General features: G+C 49.5%; 1 protein-coding gene across 1 annotated transcript in view; it reads left to right on the top strand.

The window, feature by feature from the left end:
* Positions 1-22025, top strand: part of SLC15A5 (solute carrier family 15 member 5) — a 285379-nt gene that overhangs the window by 13033 nt on the left and 250321 nt on the right. The window contains exon 3 of the mRNA XM_088460776.1: positions 4340-4562. Coding sequence (XP_088316902.1) covers positions 4340-4562 — 223 coding nt within the window. The remainder of the gene's footprint in view (positions 1-4339; positions 4563-22025) is intronic.

Here is a 22025-nt window from a genome sequence, read left to right as displayed (position 1 = left end):
GGAGTCTCTTACTCTCTCTGCTGATTTATGGAGTATCTTACGCTCTCTGCTGACTATTTAGTATCTTACGCTCTCTGCTGACTATGGAGTATCTTACTCTCTCTGCTGAATATGGAGTATCTTACGCTCTCTGCTGACTATGGAGTATCTTACTCTCTCTGCTGAATATGGAGTATCTTACTCTCTCTGCTGATTATGGAGTATCTTACGCTCTCTGCTGATTATGGAGTCTCTTACTCTCTCTGCTGATTATGGAGTCTCTTACTCGCTCTGCTGATTATGGAGTCTCTTACTCTCTCTGCTGATTATGGAGTCTCTTACTCTCTCTGCTGATTATGGAGTCTCTTACTCTCTCTACTGATTATGGAGTATCTTACTCTCTCTGCTGATTATGGAGTCTCTTACTCTCTCTACTGATTATGGAGTATCTTACTCTCTCTGCTGATTAAGGAGTATCTTACTCTCTCTGCTGATTATGGAGTCTCTTACTCTCTCTGCTGATTATGGAGTCTCTTACTCTCTCTGCTGATTATGGAGTCTCTTACTCTCTCTGCTGATTATGGAGTCTCTTACTCTCTCTGCTGATTATGGAGTCTCTTACTCTCTCTGCTGATTATGGAGTCTCTTACTCTCTCTGCTGATTATGGAGTATCTTACGCTCTCTGCTGATTATGGAGTATCTTACGCTCTCTGCTGATTATGGTGTATCTTACGCTCTCTGCTGATTATGGTGTATCTTACTCGCTCTGCTGATTATGGAGTATCTTACTCTCTCTGCTGATTATGGAGTCTCTTACTCTGCTGATTATGGAGTATCTTACGCTCTCTGCTGATTATGGAGTATCTTACTCTCTCTGCTGATTATAGAGTCTCTTACTCGCTCTGCTGATTACGTAGTCTCTTACTCTCTCTGCTGACTTCAGAGATCTTACTCACTCTGTTGATTATGGAGAATATAAAGGCCCCCATACATCAGCAATAAATTGTGGCAATTCTGCAATTTGAAATCAATTGAAAAAGGGAAAGATTTTTATAGACAATTGATTGCTGATGTATGGGGGCCTTAACTCTCTCTGCGGATTATGGAGTATCTTACTCGCTCTGCTGATTATGGAGTATCTTACTCGCTCTGCTGATTATGGAGTCTCTTACTCTCTCTGCTGATTATGGAGTATCTTACGTGCTCTGCTGATTATGCAGTATCTTACGCTCTCTGCTGATTATGGAGTATCTTACTCTCTCTGCTGATTATGGAGTATCTTACTCTCTCTGCTGATTATGGAGTATCTTACTTTCTATGCTGATTATGGACTATCTTAGGTGTGGAGTAGTGGGTGCTGTACACCAGGGAGTGGGTTAGTGGGTGGTGTACATCATGGAGTGGGTTACTGGATGGTGTACATCATGGAGTGGGTTACTGGGTGGTGTACATCATGGAGTGGGTTACTGGGTGGTGTACATGATGAGATGGGTTACTGGGTGATGTACATGATGAGATGGGTTACTGGGTGGTGTACAGGATGAGATTGGTTAGTGGGTGATGTACATGATGGGGTGGGTTACTGGGTGATGTACATGATGAGATGGGTTACTAGGTGATGTACATGATGGAGTGGGTTACTGGGTGGTGTGCATGATGAGATGGGTTACTTGTTGGTGTACATGATGAGATGGGTTACTTGCTGGTGTACATGATTAAATTGGTTACTGGGTGTTGTACATGTTGTGGTGGGTTACTGGGTGGTGTACATGATGAGATGGGTTACTGGGTGATGTACAGGATGAGATGGGTTACTGGGTGATGTACAGGATGAGATGGGTTACTGGGTGGTGTACAGGATGAGATTGGTTAGTGGGTGGTGTACATGATGAGGTGGGTTACTGGGTGGTGTACATGATGAGATGGGTTAGTGGGTGGTGTACATGATGAGATGGGTTAGTGGGTGGTGTACAGGATGAGATGGTTTAGTGGGTGGTGTACATGATGGGATGGGTTACTGGGTGGTGTACATGATGGGATGGGTTACTGGGTGGTGTACACAAGGGGATGTGTTAGTTGGTGGGGTACATGATGAGATGGGTTACTGGGTGGTGTACATGATGAGATGGGTTAGTGGGTGGTGTACATGAAGGGGTGGGTTACTGGGTGGTGTACATGATGGGGTGGGGTACTGGGTGATGTACATGATGAGATGGGTTACTGGGTGGTGTACATGATGAGATGGGTTACTGGGTGGTGTACAGGATGAGATGGGTTACTGGGTGGTGTACATGATGAGATGGGTTACTGGGTGATGTACATGATGAGATGGGTTACTGGGTGATGTATATGATGGGTGGGTTACTGGGTGATGTACATGATGGGTGGGTTACTGGGTGATGTACATGATGAAATGGGTTACTGGGTGTTATACATGTTGAGATGGGTTATTGGATGATGTACATGATGGGTGGGTTACTGGGTGATGTACATATGAGATGGGTTACTGGGTGGTGTACAGGATGAGATGGTTTAGTGGGTGGTGTACAGGATGAGCTGGGTTACTGGGTGGTGTACATTTTGGGATGGGTTACTGGGTGGTGTACACAAGCGGATGTATTAGTTGGTGGTGTACATGATGAGTTGGGTTACTGGGTGGTGTACATGATGAGATGGGTTACTGGGTGGTATATATGATGAGAGGGGTTACTGGGTGATGTACATGATGGGTGGGTTACTGGGTGATGTACATAATGGGTGGGTTACTGGGTGATGTACATGATGGGTGGGTTACTGGGTAATGTACATGATGGGTGGGTTACTGGGTAATGTACATGATGGGTGGGTTACTGGGTGGTGTACATGATGAGATGGGTTACTGGGTGGTGTACATGATGGGTGGCTTACTGGGTGATGTATATGATGAGATGGGTTACTGGATGATGTACATAATGGGTGGGTTACTGGGTGATGTACATGATGAGATGGGTTACTGGGTGGTGTACATGATGAGATGAGTTACTGGGCGGTGTACAGGATGAGATGGTTTAGTGGGTCGTGTACAGGATGAGCTGGGTTACTGGGTGGTGTACATTATGGGATGTGTTACTGGGTGGTGTACACATGGGGATGTATTAGTTGGTGGTGTACATGATGAGATGGGTTACTGGGTGGTGTACAGGATGAGATGGTTTAGTGGGTGGTGTACATGATGAGATGGGTTACTGGGTGGTGTACATGATGAGATGGGTTACTGGGTGGTGTACATGATGGGTGGGTTACTGGGTGATGTATATGATGAGATGGGTTACTGGATGATGTACATAATGGGTGGTTTAGTGGGTGGTGTACATGATGGGTGGGTTACTGGGTGGTGTACAGGATGAGATGGTTTAGTGGGTGGTGTACATGATGGGGTGGGTTACTGGGTGGTGTACATGATGAGATGGGTTACTGGGTGGTGTACATGATGGGGTGGGTTACTGGGTGGTGTATATGATGGGGTGGATTGGGTGGTGTACATGATGAGATGGGTTACTGGGTGGTGTACATGATGTGATGAGTTACTAGGTGATGTAAATGATGGGGTGGGTTAGTGAGTGGTGTACACAAGGCGTGGGTCAGTGGGTGGTGTATTTGATGGGGTGGGTTGTTGGATGATGTACACAATGAGTTGTCCTTGTAGGTGATGTGCACAAGGCATAAATTAGGATGCTCAGCACTAGGCTGTCTCACACCCACAGACATTCGTGGGATGTATGACAATACTTCTTCATCCCCAGACATAGAGTGACCACCACCCCTCCCCCCCCCCCACCTGAGAACACACAGCTACTAGGGACTATGGAATTATCCCAAATACTCAACTTTTTATTAACCTGTTTTTCTTGTAGGCTTAATTTATGAAACTTTTGTATTGCACTTGTGATGTCACTTATGGGCAATGTGGTCCACGTGGAACCATGGTCTTCCAGAAACCTGGATGTGGAAGATACTGATACATTTAGCTATTTAGGGATGAGTTCACCAATTCAGACATATTTCCCCTCCTTATCGTTATTAGATCACTGTGTATCCCACAGTCATGTTCTTAGGGGTAAACAGAACATTATTAGGCAGTAGTGTCATGAGCATTGGATCAGCCCCATGGTGGCCTCTGCTGTGTGTACATGACTAAGACTGAGAATTAGTATTTCCATCCTTTGGACCTTTATTATTGATGAAATGTGTCCTGCACACACCATGGCTAATGCTGGATTACCTAGGAAAATAGGCTCCAGTGGGATACCTGGGAGTGATGGGGATACAATAATAGGTAGACGTTGGCTTTGTTACATGCTTAGTTTGTTTTCTCCACAGGAACGGCCATGCTTCCAGTAGTTGCTTTTCCATTTGAAGACTTCTACATAGATACTCACCACATCACACACATGCTGGCCCAGAGGGAACAAATGCTACTGTTCTATGCTGGGTTATTAATGGCTGCCATTGGCACAGGAGGAATTCGAGCCATCGTCTGTCCACTAAGCGCTTATGGGCTGCATAGCTACAAACAGAAAGAGCTCATGTCCTTCTTCAACTGGTTAGTGACAAATAATGTTATTTTCGCAATGGAACCTTCCCCCCTCTTATTCATGAAACCTCTCATTCAACAGAATCATACTGACTGACAGTCACTAAGCTTACTCATACATGTTGTGCTGTGGACAGGTGCACTGTATACAGGTGGAGCAGGGTTTATTGCACTATATGGTGTACATGATGGGACTGGTGTTTGTATCTGTGTATTGGTGGTGGTTATAGGTTACTACTGTATGTGTTGTGTGTGTATTAGTGGGTGTTTGTATCTGTGTATGGTAGAGATGTATGTAGACCACCATGTTTTGGTTTCAGTTTTTGTTCCAAATCTTCATCGTGTTTTGGTAAAATAACTCTCAAGTCTTTTGGTTTTGAATTTCTTTGATAAGAAACAGCTACAATCAGGTAATTTTGAGCTGATTTTATTCCTTCAGTGATATTAACATCAACCAAATTTCCAGTCAGTTTTGACCACCTCATAGCTAACAATATATTTTTAGGTTACAGCGAGCTGGCTAAACTAAGTGACAGAGCAGGGGCACAAACACATGGCAGTATAAAAGAATATAGCACATCTATGAAACATTGGCCCTCATTCAGAGCCGTACGCTCTGAATGAGGGCCGGGCTCCATTTTCATGGAGCGTCCTCCAGGATGCTCGTATAGCTGTGGGTCACCACCCACAGGCTATACGAGCGTGCATTGTGATGGCCGCGATGGTCGAGACCATCGCGACCATCAAAATTGCGAGCCGGAGCCTGCGGTTGAGGTTTTCAACCGCAAGCTCCGGAGTGATTTTGGCTCTATCAGAGCCAAAATCACTCCCACTGTTATCACTAGTGATGTCAGTGGGCCGGCTTCTGACGGGAGGTGTTCCCGTGGGAACGCCCCCGTCAGGGAGGCACGCCCCCGGCACGCCCACCAAAGGGGGTGTGCTGTCAATCAACATTGACAGCACGCCCCCTTTGATCGGACACAATGAGCGAAGGACTTTCCTTCGCTCGTCGCGTCTGGCGCATGCGCACGACGGAGCTCCCTCCATCGTGCGCATGCTCAGTCCATAACATCGACCCACTTGCGAGCGGACAGCCGCTCGCGAGTGGGTCTGAATCAGGCCCATAGATTTAGTGCAGTGGCACACAGGATGGCAATTTAATATAAACTAGAGATGTGCGGGTTCGGTTCCCAGAGAACCGAATCCAACCGAATTTAGCATATCCGAGACGGATCCAAGCAGGCTCGGAGATTCCCGCCTTACTCTGATCTCGAAACCGAGGCAAAACCATAGAGAAGGAAATCTCGCGGTTCGCAAGCTTTCATCTCTATGATCAAAGTAGTATATAAGGGACCACGCGACGGACGCCATTTCCACTCCGGCTGTGGAGACTGAACAGGGAGGTTGGTTAGTGTAGGGCTGGGAGAGGTGCTGGAGCTGTCTGCTGTGTCCTGGGCTGGTGACTGCTGATCCATTCTGGTCTCTGGTCACGGTGCTGTCACTATCACTGTGCTGTCTGTGCTGATCCATTCTGGTCTCTGGTCACGGTGCTGTCACTATCACTATCACTGTGCTGTCTGTACTGATACATTCTGGTCTCTGGTCACGGTGCTGTCACTATCACTGTGCTGTCTGTGCTGATCCATTCTGGTCTCTGGTCACGGTGCTGTCACTATCACTGTGCTGTCTGTGCTGATCCATTCTGGTCTCTGGTCACGGTGCTGTCACTGTCACTGTGCTGTCTGTGCTGATCCATTCTGGTCTCTGGTCACGGTGCTGTCACTATCACTGTGCTGTCTGTGCTGATACATTCTGGTCTCTGGTCACGGTGCTGTCACTGTCACTGTGCTGTCTGCTGATCCATTCTGGTCTCTGGTCACGGTGCTGTCACTGTCACTGTGCTGTCTGCTGATCCATTCTGGTCTCTGATCACGGTGCTCTCACTGTGCTGTCTGTGCTGATCCATTCTGGTCTCTGATCACGGTGCTGTCACTATCACTGTGCTGTCTGTGCTGATCCATTCTGGTCTCTGGTCACGGTGCTGTCACTGTCACTGTGCTGTCTGTGCTGATCCATTCTGGTCTCTGGTCACGGTGCTGTCACTATCACTGTGCTGTCTGTGCTGATCCATTCTGGTCTCTGGTCACGGTGCTGTCACTATCACTGTGCTGTCTGTGCTGATCCATTCTGGTCTCTGGTCACGGTGCTGTCACTGTCACTGTGCTGTCTGTGCTGATCCATTCTGGTCTCTGGTCATGGTGCTGTCACTGTCACTGTGCTGTCTGTGCTGATCCATTCTGGTCTCTGGTCACGGTGCTGTCACTGTCACTGTGCTGTCTGTGCTGATCCATTCTGGTCTCTGGTCACGGTGCTGTCACTGTCACTGTGCTGTCTGTGCTGAGCCATTCTGGTCTCTGGTCACGGTGCTGTCACTGTCACTGTGCTGTCTGCTGATCCATTCTGGTCTCTGGTCACGGTGCTGTCACTATCACTGTGCTGTCTGTGCTGATCCATTCTGGTCTCTGGTCACGGTGCTGTCACTATCACTGTGCTGTCTGTGCTGATCCATTCTGGTCTCTGGTCACGGTGCTGTCACTATCACTGTGCTGTCTGTGCTGATCCATTCTGGTCTCTGGTCACGGTGCTGTCACTATCACTGTGCTGTCTGTGCTGATCCATTCTGGTCTCTGGTCACGGTGCTGTCACTGTCACTGTGCTGTCTGTGCTGATCCATTCTGGTCTCTGGTCACGGTGCTGTCACCATCACTGTGCTGTCTATGCTGATCCATTCTGGTGTCTGATCACGGTGCTGTCACTATCACTGTGCTGTCTGTGCTGATCCATTCTGGTCTCTGGTCACGGTGCTGTCACTATCACTGTGCTGTCTGTGCTGATCCATTTTGGTCTCTGGTCACGGTGCTGTCACTATCACTGTGCTGATCCTTTCTGGTCTCTGGTCACGGTGCTGTCACTGTCACTGTGCTGTCTGGTGATCCATTCTGGTCTCTGGTTACGGTGCTGTCACTATCACTGTGCTGTCTGTGCTGATCCATTCTGGTCTCTGGTCACGGTGCTGTCACTGTCACTGTGCTGTCTGCTGATCCATTCTGGTCTCTGGTCACGGTGCTGTCACTATCACTGTGCTGTCTGTGCTGATCCATTCTGGTCTCTGGTCACGGTGCTGTCACTGTCACTGTGCTGTCTGTGCTGATCCATTCTGGTCTCTGATCACGGTGCTGTCACTATCACTGTGCTGTCTGCTGATCCATTCTGGTCTCTGGTCACGGTGCTGTCACTATCACTGTGCTGTCTGTGCTGATCCATTCTGGTCTCTGGTCACGGTGCTGTCACTATCACTGTGCTGTCTGTGCTGATCCATTTTGGTCTCTGATCACGGTGCTGTCACTATCACTGTGCTGATCCTTTCTGGTCTCTGGTCACGGTGCTGTCACTGTCACTGTGCTGTCTGTGCTGATCCATTCTGGTCTCTGGTCACGGTGCTGTCACTATCACTATCACTGTGCTGTCTGGTGATCCATTCTGGTCTCTGGTTACGGTGCTGTCACTATCACTGTGCTGTCTGTGCTGATCCATTCTGGCCTCTGGTCACGGTGCTGTCACTATCACTGTGCTGTCTGTGCTGATCCATTCTGGTCTCTGGTCACGGTGCTATCTCTATCACTGTGCTGTCTGCTGATCCATTCTGGTCTCCGGTCACGGTGCTGTCACTATCACTGTGCTGTCTGTGCTGATACATTCTGGTCTCTGGTCACGGTGCTGTCACTATCACTGTGCTGTCTGTGCTGATCCATTCTGGTCTCCGGTCATGGTGCTGTCACTATCACTGTGCTGTATGTACTGATCCATTCTGGTCTCTGGTCACGGTGCTGTCACTATCACTGTGCTGTCTGTGCTGATCCATTCTGGTCTCTGGTCACGGTGCTGTCACTATCACTGTGCTGTCTGTGCTGATCCATTCTGGTCTCTGGTCACGGTGCTGTCACTATCACTGTGCTGTCTGTGCTGATACATTCTGGTCTCTGGTCACGGTGCTGTCACTATCACTGTGCTGTCTGTGCTGATCCATTCTGGTCTCCGGTCATGGTGCTGTCACTATCACTGTGCTGTATGTACTGATCCATTCTGGTCTCTGGTCACGGTGCTGTCACTGTCACTGTGCTGTATGTACTGATCCATTCTGGTCTCTGGTTACGGTGCTGTCACTATCACTGTGCTGTCTGTGCTGATCCATTCTGGTCTCTGGTCACGGTGCTGTCACTATCACTGTGCTGTCTGTGCTGATCCATTCTGGCCTCTGGTCACGGTGTTGTCACTATCACTGTTCTGTCTGTGCTGATCCATTCTGGTCTCTGGTCACGGTGCTGTCACTATCACTGTGCTGTCTGTGCTGATCCATTCTGGTCTCTGGTCACGGTGCTGTCACTATCACTGTGATGTCTGTGCTGATCTATTCTGGTCTCTGGTCACGGTGCTGTCACTGTCACTGTGCTGTCTGTGCTGATCCATTCTGGTCTCTGGTAGGGGTGAGCGGGTTCGGATTTCTGAAATCCGAACCCCCCCGAGCCCCCCCGATCCGAGTCCGATCCGAGTCAGGCTCGACTTTTCCCGCCTGACTCGGATTCTGAAATCGAGGCAAAACGTCATCTTCCCGCCTTCCGAGTCTCGCGGGTTTTGGATCCTATATAAGGTACCCACGTCGGCGCCATTTTCTCACTCGGCTGTGGACAGTGAAGAGGGAGGGTGGGAGTTAGGGCTGTGTAGTGTAGTGTAGTGTAGTGCTGCTGTTGTCCACTACTTCAAAGTCCATAGGGGCTGGCTGGACTGTGTTGTGCAGTCAGTTCTCCATAGGGGCTGTGTCCACTCCAAAGTCCTGTGCAGTGTCCCAGTCCTAAAGAGGTGCTGTAGTGTTGTCCAGGGGGTGCTCTGTCCATCAGGGGTGCTCCCCCCAAGTGCTAAAAAAATAATATATTTTCTGTGTTTGTGAATTGTGTGCGCAGTAGCCGCACGTGCATCAACAAAGTAGTGCCAAGCGTGCGCCTGTGTCATAAGTAAAGGGCCGGCTGGCTTGACCGTTAAAGGGTGCTGTAACCCCCGAAAGTACACTCCAGTCCAAACCCAAAAAAAATTATTTTCTGTGTTTGTGAATTGTGTGCGCAGTAGCCGCACGTGCATCAACAAAGTAGTGCCAAGCGTGCGCCTGTGTCATAAGTAAAGGGCCGGCTGGCTTGACCGTTAAGGGTGCTGTAACCCCCGAAAGTACACTCCAGTCCAAACCAAAAAAAAAATTATTTTCTGTGTTTGTGAATTGTGTGCGCAGTAGCCGCACGTGCATCAACAAAGTAGTGCCAAGCGTGCACCTGTGTCATAAGTAAAGGGCCGGCTGGCTTGACCGTTAAGGGTGCTGTAACCCCCGAAAGTACACTCCAGTCCAAACCAAAAAAAAAAATATTTTCTGTGTTTGTGAATTGTGTGCGCAGTAGCCGCACGTGCATCAACAAAGTAGTGCCAAGCGTGCGCCTGTGTCATAAGTAAAGGGCCGGCTGGCTTGACCGTTAAAGGGTGCTGTAACCCCCGAAAGTACACTCCAGTCCAAACCAAAAAAAAAATTATTTTCTGTGTTTGTGAATTGTGTGCGCAGTAGCCGCACGTGCATCAACAAAGTAGTGCCAAGCGTGCGCCTGTGTCATAAGTAAAGGGCCGGCTGGCTTGACCGTTAAAGGGTGCTGTAACCCCCAAAGTACACTCCAAACCAAAAAAATATATATTTTCTGTGTTTGTGACTTGTGTGCACTGTGGCTGCACGTGCATCAACAAAGGAGCAGCGCCAAGCGTGCGCCTGTGTCCCATAAGTAAAGAGCCGGCTGGCTCATTTCTTAAAGGGTGGTGTAACCCACAAAGTGCACTACTCTCCAGCAAAAATAAAAAAATATTTTCTGTGTTTGTGTGCGCTTTAGCCGCACGTATATATATCAATATAACATAAATGGAGGACCAAACTTTCTCTGATAAAAATAAAATAGGGAAAGATCAAGAACCACTTCCTCCTAGTGCTGTTGCTGCTGCTGGGAGTTGTTCATCATCCCAGAGAGGAAGTAGGAACATCACTACTTTTACTAAACAATTGACCCTCCAACAGTCCCTAGCGATGAGGATGAAGTACGACAGCAGTCATCCTGAAGCAAAACGTATAACTGAGGCCTTGACTGCTATGTTGGTGTTAGACGTGCGTCCGGTATCCGACATTAGTGCAGTGGGATTTAGACAATTGATGGAGGTAGTGTGTCCTCGGTTCCAAATCCCGTCTAGATTCCACCTGCATCCTCAAAGCAGCAGCGACAAGCGTGCGTCTGTCTGTTAAAGGGTGGTGACACCCTCAAAGTGTGCTACACAAACAATAAAAATATTGTTCTTTTTTTTTCTGTCTTTGTGAAATGTGTGGGCTGTAGCCGCACCTGCATCCTTAAAGCAGCAGTGACAAGCGTGCGTCTGTCTGTTAAAGGGTGGTGACACCCTCAAAGTGTGCTATACAAACAATTAAAATATTGTTCTTTTTTTTTCTGTCTTTGTGAATTGTGTGGGCTGTAGCCGCACCTGCATCCTTAAAGCAGCAGCGACAAGCGTGCGTCTGTCTGTTAAAGGGTGGTGACACCCTCAAAGTGTGCTACACAAACAATTAAAATATTGTTCTTTTTTTTTCTGTCTTTGTGAAATGTGTGGGCTGTAGCCGCACCTGCATCCTTAAAGCAGCAGCGACAAGCGTGCGTCTGTCTGTTAAAGGGTGGTGACACCCTCAAAGTGTGCTATACAAACAATTAAAATATTGTTCTTTTTTTTTCTGTCTTTGTGAATTGTGTGGGCTGTAGCCGCACTTGCATCCTTAAAGCAGCAGCGACAAGCGTGCGTCTGTCTGTTAGAGGGTGGTGTAACCCTCAAAGTGTGCTCCACAAACAATAAAAATATTCTTTTTTTTTTTCTGTCTTTGTGAATTGTGTGGGCTGTAGCCGCACTTGAATCCTCAAAGCAGCAGCGACAAGCGTGCGTCTGTCTGTTAAAGGATTACATCGGTGACAGCATCCAAGTAGGCATGTCAGACAGTCCGTACCTGTACTGGCAGGAAAAAGAAGCAATTTGGAGGTCCCTGTACAAACTGGCTCTATTTTACCTGAGTTGCCCCCCCTCCAGTGTGTACTCCGAAAGAGTGTTTAGTGCAGCCGGGAACCTTGTTAGCGAAAGGCGTAGGAGGTTGCTTCCACAAAATGTGGAGAAGATGATGTTCATAAAATGAATGATCAACTCTTCCAGGGAGACCAGCCTCCAGAACGTACAGAGGGACCTGTGGTTCCAGCAGGGACGAATTAATACTCTGTGAGGATGAGGATGTACATAACACTGAAGAGGGTGAGGAATCTGTGGATGAGGAGGATGAGGACGACTTCTTGCCTCCGTAGAGCCAGTTTGTGCAGGGACGGATTAATTGCCAGCTTGTTTTGTGGGGGCCCAAACGAACCAATTATTTCAGCCACAGTTGTGTGGCAGACCCTGGCGCTGAAATGATTGGTTTGTTAAAGTGTGCATGTCCTGTTTATACAACATAAGGGTGGGTGGGAGGGCCCAAGGACAATTCCATCTTGCACCTCTTTTTTTTCTTTGCATTATGTACAGTTTGGGGCCTAGTTTTTCAATGCCATCCTGTCTGCCACTGCAGTTTCACGCCTAGATGGGTCACGTGTTTGTGCCACCCACTTGTGTCGCTTAGCATAGTCATCCAGCTACCTCGGTGCAACCTTTTGGACATAAAAACACTATTGTGAGGTGTGAGGTATTCAGAATAGACTGGAAATGAGTGGAAATTAAGGTTATTGAGGTTAATAATAGCATAGGAGCAGAGAAACCAACAAATTCTGTGATTTTAGCTGTTTTTATGCTTTTTTTCAAAAAAATACAGATCCAAAACACAAAACCCAGAACCCAAAACACGGAAGGGTGGTTTTGGCAAAACCAATCCAGATCCAAAACACGAAGAAAGATCCAGATCCAAAACCAAAACACAAAACACGAAAAGTGGCCGGTGCACACCCCTAGTCTCTGGTTACGGTGCTGTCACTATCACTGTGCTGATCCATTCTGGTCTCTGGTCACGGTGCTGTCACTGTCACTATCACTGTGCTGTCTGTGCTGATCCATTCTGGTCTCTGGTCACGGTGGTGTCACTATCACTGTGCTGTCTGTGCTGATCCATTCTGGTCTCTGGTCACGGTGCTGTCCCTGTCACTGTGCTGTCTGCTTATCCCTTCTGGTCTCTGGTCATGGTGCTGTCACTATCACTGTGCTGTCTGTGCTGATCCATTCTGGTCTCTGGTCATGGTGCTGTCACTATCACTGTGCTGTCTGTGCTGATCCATTCTGGTCTCTGGTCACGGTGCTGTCACTGTCACTGTGCTGTCTGTGCTGATCCATTCTGGTCTCTGGTCACGGTGCTGTCACTATCACTGTGCTGTCTGTGCCGATAAATTCTGGTCTCTGGTCACGGTGCTGTCACTATCACTGTGCTGATCCATTCTGGTCTCTGGTCACGGTGCTGTCACTGTCACTGTGCTTTCTGTGCTGATCCATTCTGGTCTCTGGTCACGGTGCTGTCACTATCACTGTGCTGTCTGTGCTGATCCATTCTGGTCTCTGGTCACGGTGCTGTCACTGTCACTGTGCTGTCTGTGCTGATCCATTCTGGTCTCTGGTTACGGTGCTGTCACTATCACTGTGCTGTCTGTGCTGATCCATTCTGGTCTCTGGTCACGGTGCTGTCACTGTCACTGTGCTGTCTGTGCTGATCCATTCTGGTCTCTGGTCATGGTGCTGTCACTATCACTGTGCTGTCTGCTGATCCATACTGGTCTCTGGTCACGGTGCTGTCACTATCACTGTGCTGTCTGTGCTGATCCATTCTGGTCTCTGGTCACGGTGCTGTCCCTGTCACTGTGCTGTCTGTGCTGATCCATTCTGGTCTCTGGTCACGGTGCTGTCACTGTGCTGTCTGTGCTGATCCATTCTGGTCTCTGGTCATGGTGCTGTCACTATCACTGTGCTGTCTGTGCTGATCCATTCTGGTCTCTGGTCACGGTGCTGTCACTATCACTGTGCTGTCTGTGCTGATCCATTCTGGTTTCTGGTCACGGTGCTGTCACTATCACTGTGCTGTCTGTGCTGATCCATTCTGGTCTCTGGTCACGGTGCTGTCACTATCACTATGCTGTCTGCTGATCCATTCTGGTCTCTGGTCACGGTGCTGTCACTATCACTGTGCAGTCTGTGCTGATCCATTCTGGTCTCTGGTCACGGTGCTGTCACTATCACTGTGCTGTCTGTGCTGATCCATTCTGGTCTCTGGTCACGGTGCTGTCACTATCACTGTGCTGTCTGTGCTGATCCATTCTGGTCTCTGGTCACGGTGCTGTCACTATCACTGTGCTGTCTGTGCGGATCCATTCTGGTCTCTGGTCACGGTGCTGTCACTGTCACTGTGCTGTCTGTGCTGATCCATTCTGGTCTCTGGTCACGGTGCTGTCACTATCACTGTGCTGTCTGTGCTGATCCATTCTGGTCTCTGGTTACGGTGCTGTCCCTGTCACTGTGCTGTCTGTGCTGATCCATTCTGGTCTCTGGTCACGGTGCTGTCACTGTCACTGTGCTGTCTGTGCTGATCCATTCTGGTCTCTGGTCATGGTGCTGTCACTATCACTGTGCTGTCTGCTGATCCATTCTGGTCTCTGGTCCCGGTGCTGTCACTGTCACTGTGCTGTCTGTGCTGATCCATTCTGGTCTCTGGTCACGGTGCTGTCACTGTCACTGTGCTGTCTGGTGATCCATTCTGGTCTCTGGTCACGGTGCTGTCACTGTCACTGTGCTGTCTGTGCTGATCCATTCTGGTCTCTGGTTACGGTGCTGTCCCTGTCACTGTGCTTTCTGTGCTGATCCATTCTGGTCTCTGGTCACGGTGCTGTCACTGTCACTGTGCTGTCTGTGCTGATCCATTCTGGTCTCTGGTCACGGTGCTGTCACTGTCACTGTGCTGTCTGTGCTGATCCATTCTGGTCTCTGGTCATGGTGCTGTCACTATCACTATGCTGTCTGTGCTGATCCATTCTGGTCTGTGGTCACGGTGCTGTCACTATCACTGTGCTGTCTGCTCATCCATTCTGGTCTCTGGTCACGGTGCTGTCACTATCACTGTGCTGTCTGTGCTGATCCATTCTGGTCTCTGGTCACGGTGCTGTCACTGTGCTGTCTGCTGATCCATTCTGGTCTCTGGTCCCGGTGCTGTCACTATCACTGTGCTGTCTGTGCTGATCCATTCTGGTCTCTGATCACGGTGCTGTCACTATCACTGTGCTGTCTGTGCTGATCCATTCTGGTCTCTGGTCACGGTGCTGTCACTATCACTGTGCTGTCTGTGCTGATCCATTCTGGTCTCCGGTCACGGTGCTGTCACTATCACTGTGCTGTCTGTGCTGATCCATTCTGGTCTCTGGTCACGGTGCTGTCACTGTCACTGTGCTGTCTGCTGATCAATTCTGGTCTCTGGTCACGGTGCTGTCACTATCACTGTGCTGTCTGTGCTGATCCACTCTGGTCTCTGGTCATGGTGCTGTCACTATCACTGTGCTGTCTGTGCTGATCCATTCTGGTCTCTGGTTACGGTGCTGTCACTATCACTGTGCTGTCTGCTGATCCATTCTGGTCTCTGGTCACGGTGCTGTCACTATCACTGTGCTGTCTGTGCTGATCCATTCTGGTCTCTGGTCATGGTGCTGTCACTATCACTGTGCTGTCTGTGCTGATCCATTCTGGTCTCTGGTCACGGTGATGTCACTGTCACTGTGCTGTCTGTGCTGATCAATTCTGGTCTCTGGTCACGGTGCTGTCACTGTCACTGTGCTGTCTGTGCTGATCCATTCTGGTCTCTGGTCACGGTGCTGTCACTGTGCTGTCTGTGCTGATCCATTCTGGTCTCTGGTCACGGTGCTGTCACTATCACTGTGCTGTCTGTGCTGATCCATTCTGGTCTCTGGTCACGGTGCTGTCACTATCACTGTGCTGTCTGTGCTGATCCATTCTGGTCTCTGGTCACGGTGCTGTCACTATCTCTGTGCTGTCTGTGCTGATCCATTCTGGTCACGGTGCTGTCACTGTCACTGTGCTGTCTGTGCTGATCCATTCTGGTCTCTGGTCACGGTGCTGTCACTGTCACTGTGCTGTCTGTGCTGATCCATTCTGGTCTCTGGTCACGGTGCTGTCACTATCACTGTGCTGATCCATTCTGGTCTCTGGTCACGGTGCTGTCACTATCACTGTGCTGTCTGTGCTGATCCATTCTGGTCTCTGGTCACGGTGCTGTCACTATCACTGTGCTGTCTGTGCTGATCCATTCTGGTCTCTGGTCACGGTACTGTCACTATCACTGTGCTGATCCATTCTGGTCTCTGGTCACGGTGCTGTCACTATCACTGTGCTGTCTGTGCTGATCCATTCTGGTCTCTGGTCACGGTGCTGTCACTATCACTGTGCTGTCTGTGCTGATCCATTCTGGTCTCTGGTCACGGTGCTGTCACTGTCACTGTGCTGTCTGTGCTGATCCATTCTGGTCTCTGGTCACGGTGCTGTCACTATCACTGTGCTGTCTGTGCTGATCCATTCTGGTCTCTGGTCACGGTGCTGTCCCTGTCACTGTGCTGTCTGCTTATCCCTTCTGGTCTCTGGTCATGGTGCTGTCACTATCACTGTGCTGTCTGTGCTGATCCATTCTGGTCTCTGGTCACGGTGGTGTCACTATCACTGTGCTGTCTGTGCTGATCCATTCTGGTCTCTGGTCATGGTGCTGTCACTATCACTGTGCTGTCTGTGCTGATCCATTCTGGTCTCTGGTTACGGTACTGTCACTGTGCTGTCTGTGCTGATCCATTCTGGTCTCTGGTCATGGTGCTGTCACTATCACTGTGCTGCCTGTGCTGATCCATTCTGGTCTCTGGTCACGGTGCTGTCACTATCACTGTGCTGTCTGTGCTGATCCATTCTGGTCTCTGGTTACGGTGCTGTCCCTGTCACTGTGCTGTCTGCTGATCCATTCTGGTCTCTGGTCACGGTGCTGTCACTATCACTGTGCTGTCTGCTGATCCCTTCTGGTCTCTGGTCACGGTGCTGTCACTATCACTGTGCTGTCTGTGCTGATCCATTCTGGTCTCTGGTCACGGTGCTGTCACTATCACTGTGCTGTCTGTGCTGATCCATTCTGGTCTCTGGTCACGGTGCTGTCACTATCACTGTGCTGTCTGTGGTGATCCATTCTGGTCTCTGGTCACGGTGCTGTCACTATCACTGTGCTGTCTGCTGATCCCTTCTGGTCTCTGGTCACGGTGCTGTCACTATCACTGTGCTGTCTGTGCTGATCCATTCTGGTCTCTGGTCACGGTGCTGTCACTATCACTGTGCTGTCTGTGCTGATCCATTCTGGTCTCTGGTCACGGTGCTGTCACTGTCACTGTGCTGTCTGTGGTGATCCATTCTGGTCTCTGGTCCCGGTGCTGTCACTGTCACTGTGCTGTCTGTGCTGATCTATTCTGGTCTCTGGTCACGGTGCTGTCACTATCACTGTGCTGTCTGTGCTGATCCATTCTGGTCTCTGGTCACGGTGCTGTCACTATCACTGTGCTGTCTGTGCTGATCCATTCTGGTCTCTGGTCACGGTGCTGTCACTATCACTGTGCTGTCTGTGCTGATCCATTCTGGTCTCTGGTCATGGTGCTGTCACTATCACTGTGCTGTCTGTGCTGATCCATTCTGGTCTCTGGTTACGGTACTGTCACTGTGCTGTCTGTGCTGATCCATTCTGGTCTCTGGTCATGGTGCTGTCACTATCACTGTGCTGCCTGTGCTGATCCATTCTGGTCTCTGGTCACGGTGCTGTCACTATCACTGTGCTGTCTGTGCTGATCCATTCTGGTCTCTGGTCACGGTGCTGTCACTATCACTGTGCTGTCTGCTGATCCCTTCTGGTCTCTGGTCACGGTGCTGTCACTATCACTGTGCTGTCTGTGCTGATCCATTCTGGTCTCTGGTCACGGTGCTGTCACTATCACTGTGCTGTCTGTGCTGATCCATTCTGGTCTCTGGTCACGGTGCTGTCACTATCACTGTGCTGTCTGTGCTGATCCATTCTGGTCTCTGGTCACGGTGCTGTCACTGTCACTGTGCTGTCTGTGGTGATCCATTCTGGTCTCTGGTCCCGGTGCTGTCACTGTCACTGTGCTGTCTGTGCTGATCTATTCTGGTCTCTGGTCACGGTGCTGTCACTATCACTGTGCTGTCTGTGCTGATCCATTCTGGTCTCTGGTCACGGTGCTGTCACTATCACTGTGCTGTCTGTGCTGATCCATTCTGGTCTCTGGTCACGGTGCTGTCACTATCACTGTGCTGTCTGTGCTGATCCATTCTGGTCTCTGGTCACGGTGCTGTCACTGTCACTGTGCTGTCTGTGCTGATCCATTCTGGTCTCTGGTTACGGTGCTGTCACTATCACTGTACTGTCTGTGCTGAGCCATTCTGGTCTCTGGTCACGGTGCTGTCACTATCACTGTGCTGTCTGTGCTGATCCATTCTGGTCTCTGGTCACGGTGCTGTCACTGTCACTGTGCTGTCTGTGCTGATCCATTCTGGTCTCTGGTCACGGTGCTGTCACTGTGCTGTCTGTGCTGATCCATTCTGGTCTCTGGTCACGGTGCTGTCACTATCACTGTGCTGTCTGTGCTGATCCATTCTGGTCTCTGGTCACGGTGCTGTCACTGTCACTGTGCTGTCTGTGCTGATCAATTCTGGTCTCTGGTCACGGTGCTGTCACTGTCACTGTGCTGTCTGTGCTGATCAATTCTGGTCTCTGGTCACGGTGCTGTCACTGTCACTGTGCTGTCTGTGCTGATCCATTCTGGTCTCTGGTCACGGTGCTGTCACTATCACTGTGCTGTCTGTGCTGATCCATTCTGGTCTCTGGTTACGGTGCTGTCACTGTGCTGTCTGTGCTGATCCATTCTGGTCTCTGGTCACGGTGCTGTCCCTATCACTGTGCTGTCTGTGCTGATCCATTCTGGTCTCTGGTCACGGTGCTGTCACTATCACTGTGCTGTCTGTGCTGATCCATTCTGGTCTCTGGTCATGGTGCTGTCACTATCACTGTGCTGCCTGTGCTGATCCATTCTGGTCTCTGGTCACGGTGCTGTCACTATCACTGTGCTGTCTGTGCTGATCCATTCTGGTCTCTGGTTACGGTGCTGTCCCTGTCACTGTGCTGTCTGCTGATCCCTTCTGGTCTCTGGTCACGGTGCTGTCACTATCACTGTGCTGTCTGTGCTGATCCATTCTGGTCTCTGGTCACGGTGCTGTCACTATCACTGTGCTGTCTGTGCTGATCCATTCTGGTCTCTGGTCACGGTGCTGTCACTATCACTGTGCTGTCTGCTGATACATTCTGGTCTCTGGTCACGGTGCTGTCACTGTGCTGTCTGCTGATCCATTCTGGTCTCTGGTCCCGGTGCTGTCACTATCACTGTGCTGTCTGTGCTGATCCATTCTGGTCTCTGGTCCCGGTGCTGTCACTATCACTGTGCTGTCTGTGCTGATCCATTCTGGTCTCTGGTCACGGTGGTGTCACTATCACTGTGCTGTCTGTGCTGATACATTCTGGTCTCTGGTCACGGTGCTGTCACTATCACTGTGCTGTCTGTGCTGATCCATTCTGGTCTCTGGTCCCGGTGCTGTCACTATCACTGTGCTGTCTGTGCTGATCCATTCTGGTCTCTGGTCACGGTGGTGTCACTATCACTGTGCTGTCTGTGCTGATCCATTCTGGTCTCTGGTCACGGTGCTGTCACTATCACTGTGCTGTCTGTGCTGATCCATTCTGGTCTCTGGTCACGGTGCTGTCACTATCACTGTGCTGTCTGTGCTGATCCATTCTGGTCTCTGGTCACGGTGCTGTCACTATCACTGTTCTGTCTGTGCTGATCCATTCTGGTCTCTGGTCATGGTGCTGTCACTATCACTGTGCTGTCTGTGCTGATCCATTCTGGTCTCTGGTCACGGTGCTGTCACTATCACTGTGCTGTCTGTGCTGATCCATTCTGGTCTCTGGTCACGGTGCTGTCACTATCACTGTGCTGTCTGTGCTGATCCATTCTGGTCTCTGGTCACGGTGCTGTCACTATCACTGTTCTGTCTGTGCTGATCCATTCTGGTCTCTGGTCCCGGTGCTGTCACTATCACTGTGCTGTCTGTGCTGATCCATTCTGGTCTCTGGTCACGGTGGTGTCACTATCACTGTGCTGTCTGTGCTGATCCATTCTGGTCTCTGGTCATGGTGCTGTCACTATCACTGTGCTGTCTGTGCTGATCCATTCTGGTCTCTGGTCACGGTGGTGTCACTATCACTGTGCTGTCTGTGCTGATCCATTCTGGTCTCTGGTCACGGTGCTGTCACTGTCACTGTGCTGTCTGTGCTGATCCATTCTGGTCTCTGGTCACGGTGCTGTCACTATCACTGTGCTGTTTGTGCTGATCCATTCTGGTCTCTGGTCACGGTGCTGTCACTGTCACTGTGCTGTCTGTGCTGATCCATTCTGGTCTCTGGTCACGGTGCTGTCACTATCACTGTGCTGTCTGTGCTGATCCATTCTGGTCTCTGGTCACGGTGCTGTCACTATCACTGTTCTGTCTGTGCTGATCCATTCTGGTCTCTGGTCATGGTGCTGTCACTATCACTGTGCTGTCTGTGCTGATCTATTCTGGTCTCTGGTCACGGTGGTGTCACTATCACTGTGCTGTCTGTGCTGATCCATTCTGGTCTCTGGTCATGGTGCTGTCACTATCACTGTGCTGTCTGTGCTGATCCATTCTGGTCTCTGGTCACGGTGGTGTCACTATCACTGTGCTGTCTGTGCTGATCCATTCTGGTCTCTGGTCACGGTGCTGTCACTGTCACTGTGATGTCTGTGCTGATCCATTCTGGTCTCTGGTTACGGTGCTGTCTGCTGTGTCCATCTCTGGGCCCAAGTTCTGGACTCCCAAAAAAAAAAAAAGTCAAAAAAGAAAAAATCAAAGTGTCTTTTTATATTTTTGTGTGTGTGTGCATGTGTGTGCGTGTGTGTGGATGTGCGTGTGTGTGTGTGTGCGTGGATGCGTGTGTGCGTGGATGTGTGTGTGTGTGTGTGTGCGTGGATGTGTGTGCGTGGATGGATGTGTGTGTGTGTGTGTGTGTGTGCTTGGATGTGTGTGTGTGTGTGTGTGTGTGTGTGTGCGTGGATGTTAGGCTTAACCACATTAGCGCACAAGATCCAGCGACTGTCTTATATATTTTTTTCTTCTTCTTCTTCTTGTAACCGCACCTTGGCTACACTATTGGTGCTTGTGACACTGCTTCTAGACTGCAGAAAAAATATGGAGGGCTGTCACATGACAGGAGAGCAAGGCCAAGAACCACATGTTGTAGCTGCTGCCAGCAGTGCAAGGCCATCAACTTCCTCGTCCTCTAGGAAGGCCCATGCCCCAGGACTTAAGTCACGCCATCGATATGGTAAAGCCGGTTTTACTGAAATTAAGAAAAAAAAATTAAAGGATATTTGACTTTAGATAAACAAAAAATTTGCAATATGCCCTTCACTACACAAAGTGACAAGTAAAGGATAAGGCCTTGGCCTTCTTACTTTATGAAAAAGACTGCTGATTCTGATAGCCCTTCTGCTTGTAGTAGTAGTGGTCCAATTAAAAATGTGAAAGTTGTTTAGACAGTTCCGGAAAAACCAACTGTGTGCCCTGAGAAATCATAATCACAAATCCCAGAGGAGAGTGCAAGTGTGTCTGCGGTTGCCATGTGTGAGCCCGACCTAATTACTAGTGTACTGGAGGATCCTCCAAGTTCCAACATTTGTGTGCCCTCTGTAAATGTGGGGAAGGGCAGTCAACATCTTGCACACATAGTCATTGAGGATGCTTCTGTGGAATTGCACATGGAGGAGGAGGAGGAGGAGGATATTTTGGTGGATAAGGCTAAACATAAGAGTCACCTTCTGGATGTAAATTGTCTAATTTGCATGGGGAAAACCCAACCCTCAGATGAGATGGATCTCAGCCACTGGACAACATTGAAATCACCATTAAAAAGTCACAATGGAAGACTACAGTGTGGAGAATCTTTCTTCACCGTCAGGAGAGGCCTCAGAGACATGAAAAAAGATGCTCTAGGTGCTGAACTTCAAGGGATTTCTCCATCATGTTCTGCACTGTGGAAAGGTTTCATTCACATGTTTTCTATAAAGCAGTTCAAAGTTACAGCCTTCAAAGTGTCTGGTAATTCCTGGCAAAGGTGGGTGTTATAGCCAAAGATTATTACAAGCAAACGATTCATCTGTCCGG

Source organism: Taudactylus pleione, unplaced genomic scaffold (genome assembly GCF_031769625.1).
Source record: "Taudactylus pleione unplaced genomic scaffold, aTauple2 ptg000979l, whole genome shotgun sequence".
Classification (NCBI taxonomy): Eukaryota; Metazoa; Chordata; class Amphibia; order Anura; family Myobatrachidae; genus Taudactylus; species Taudactylus pleione.
This window is presented reverse-complemented; position numbering and strand designations above follow the sequence as displayed.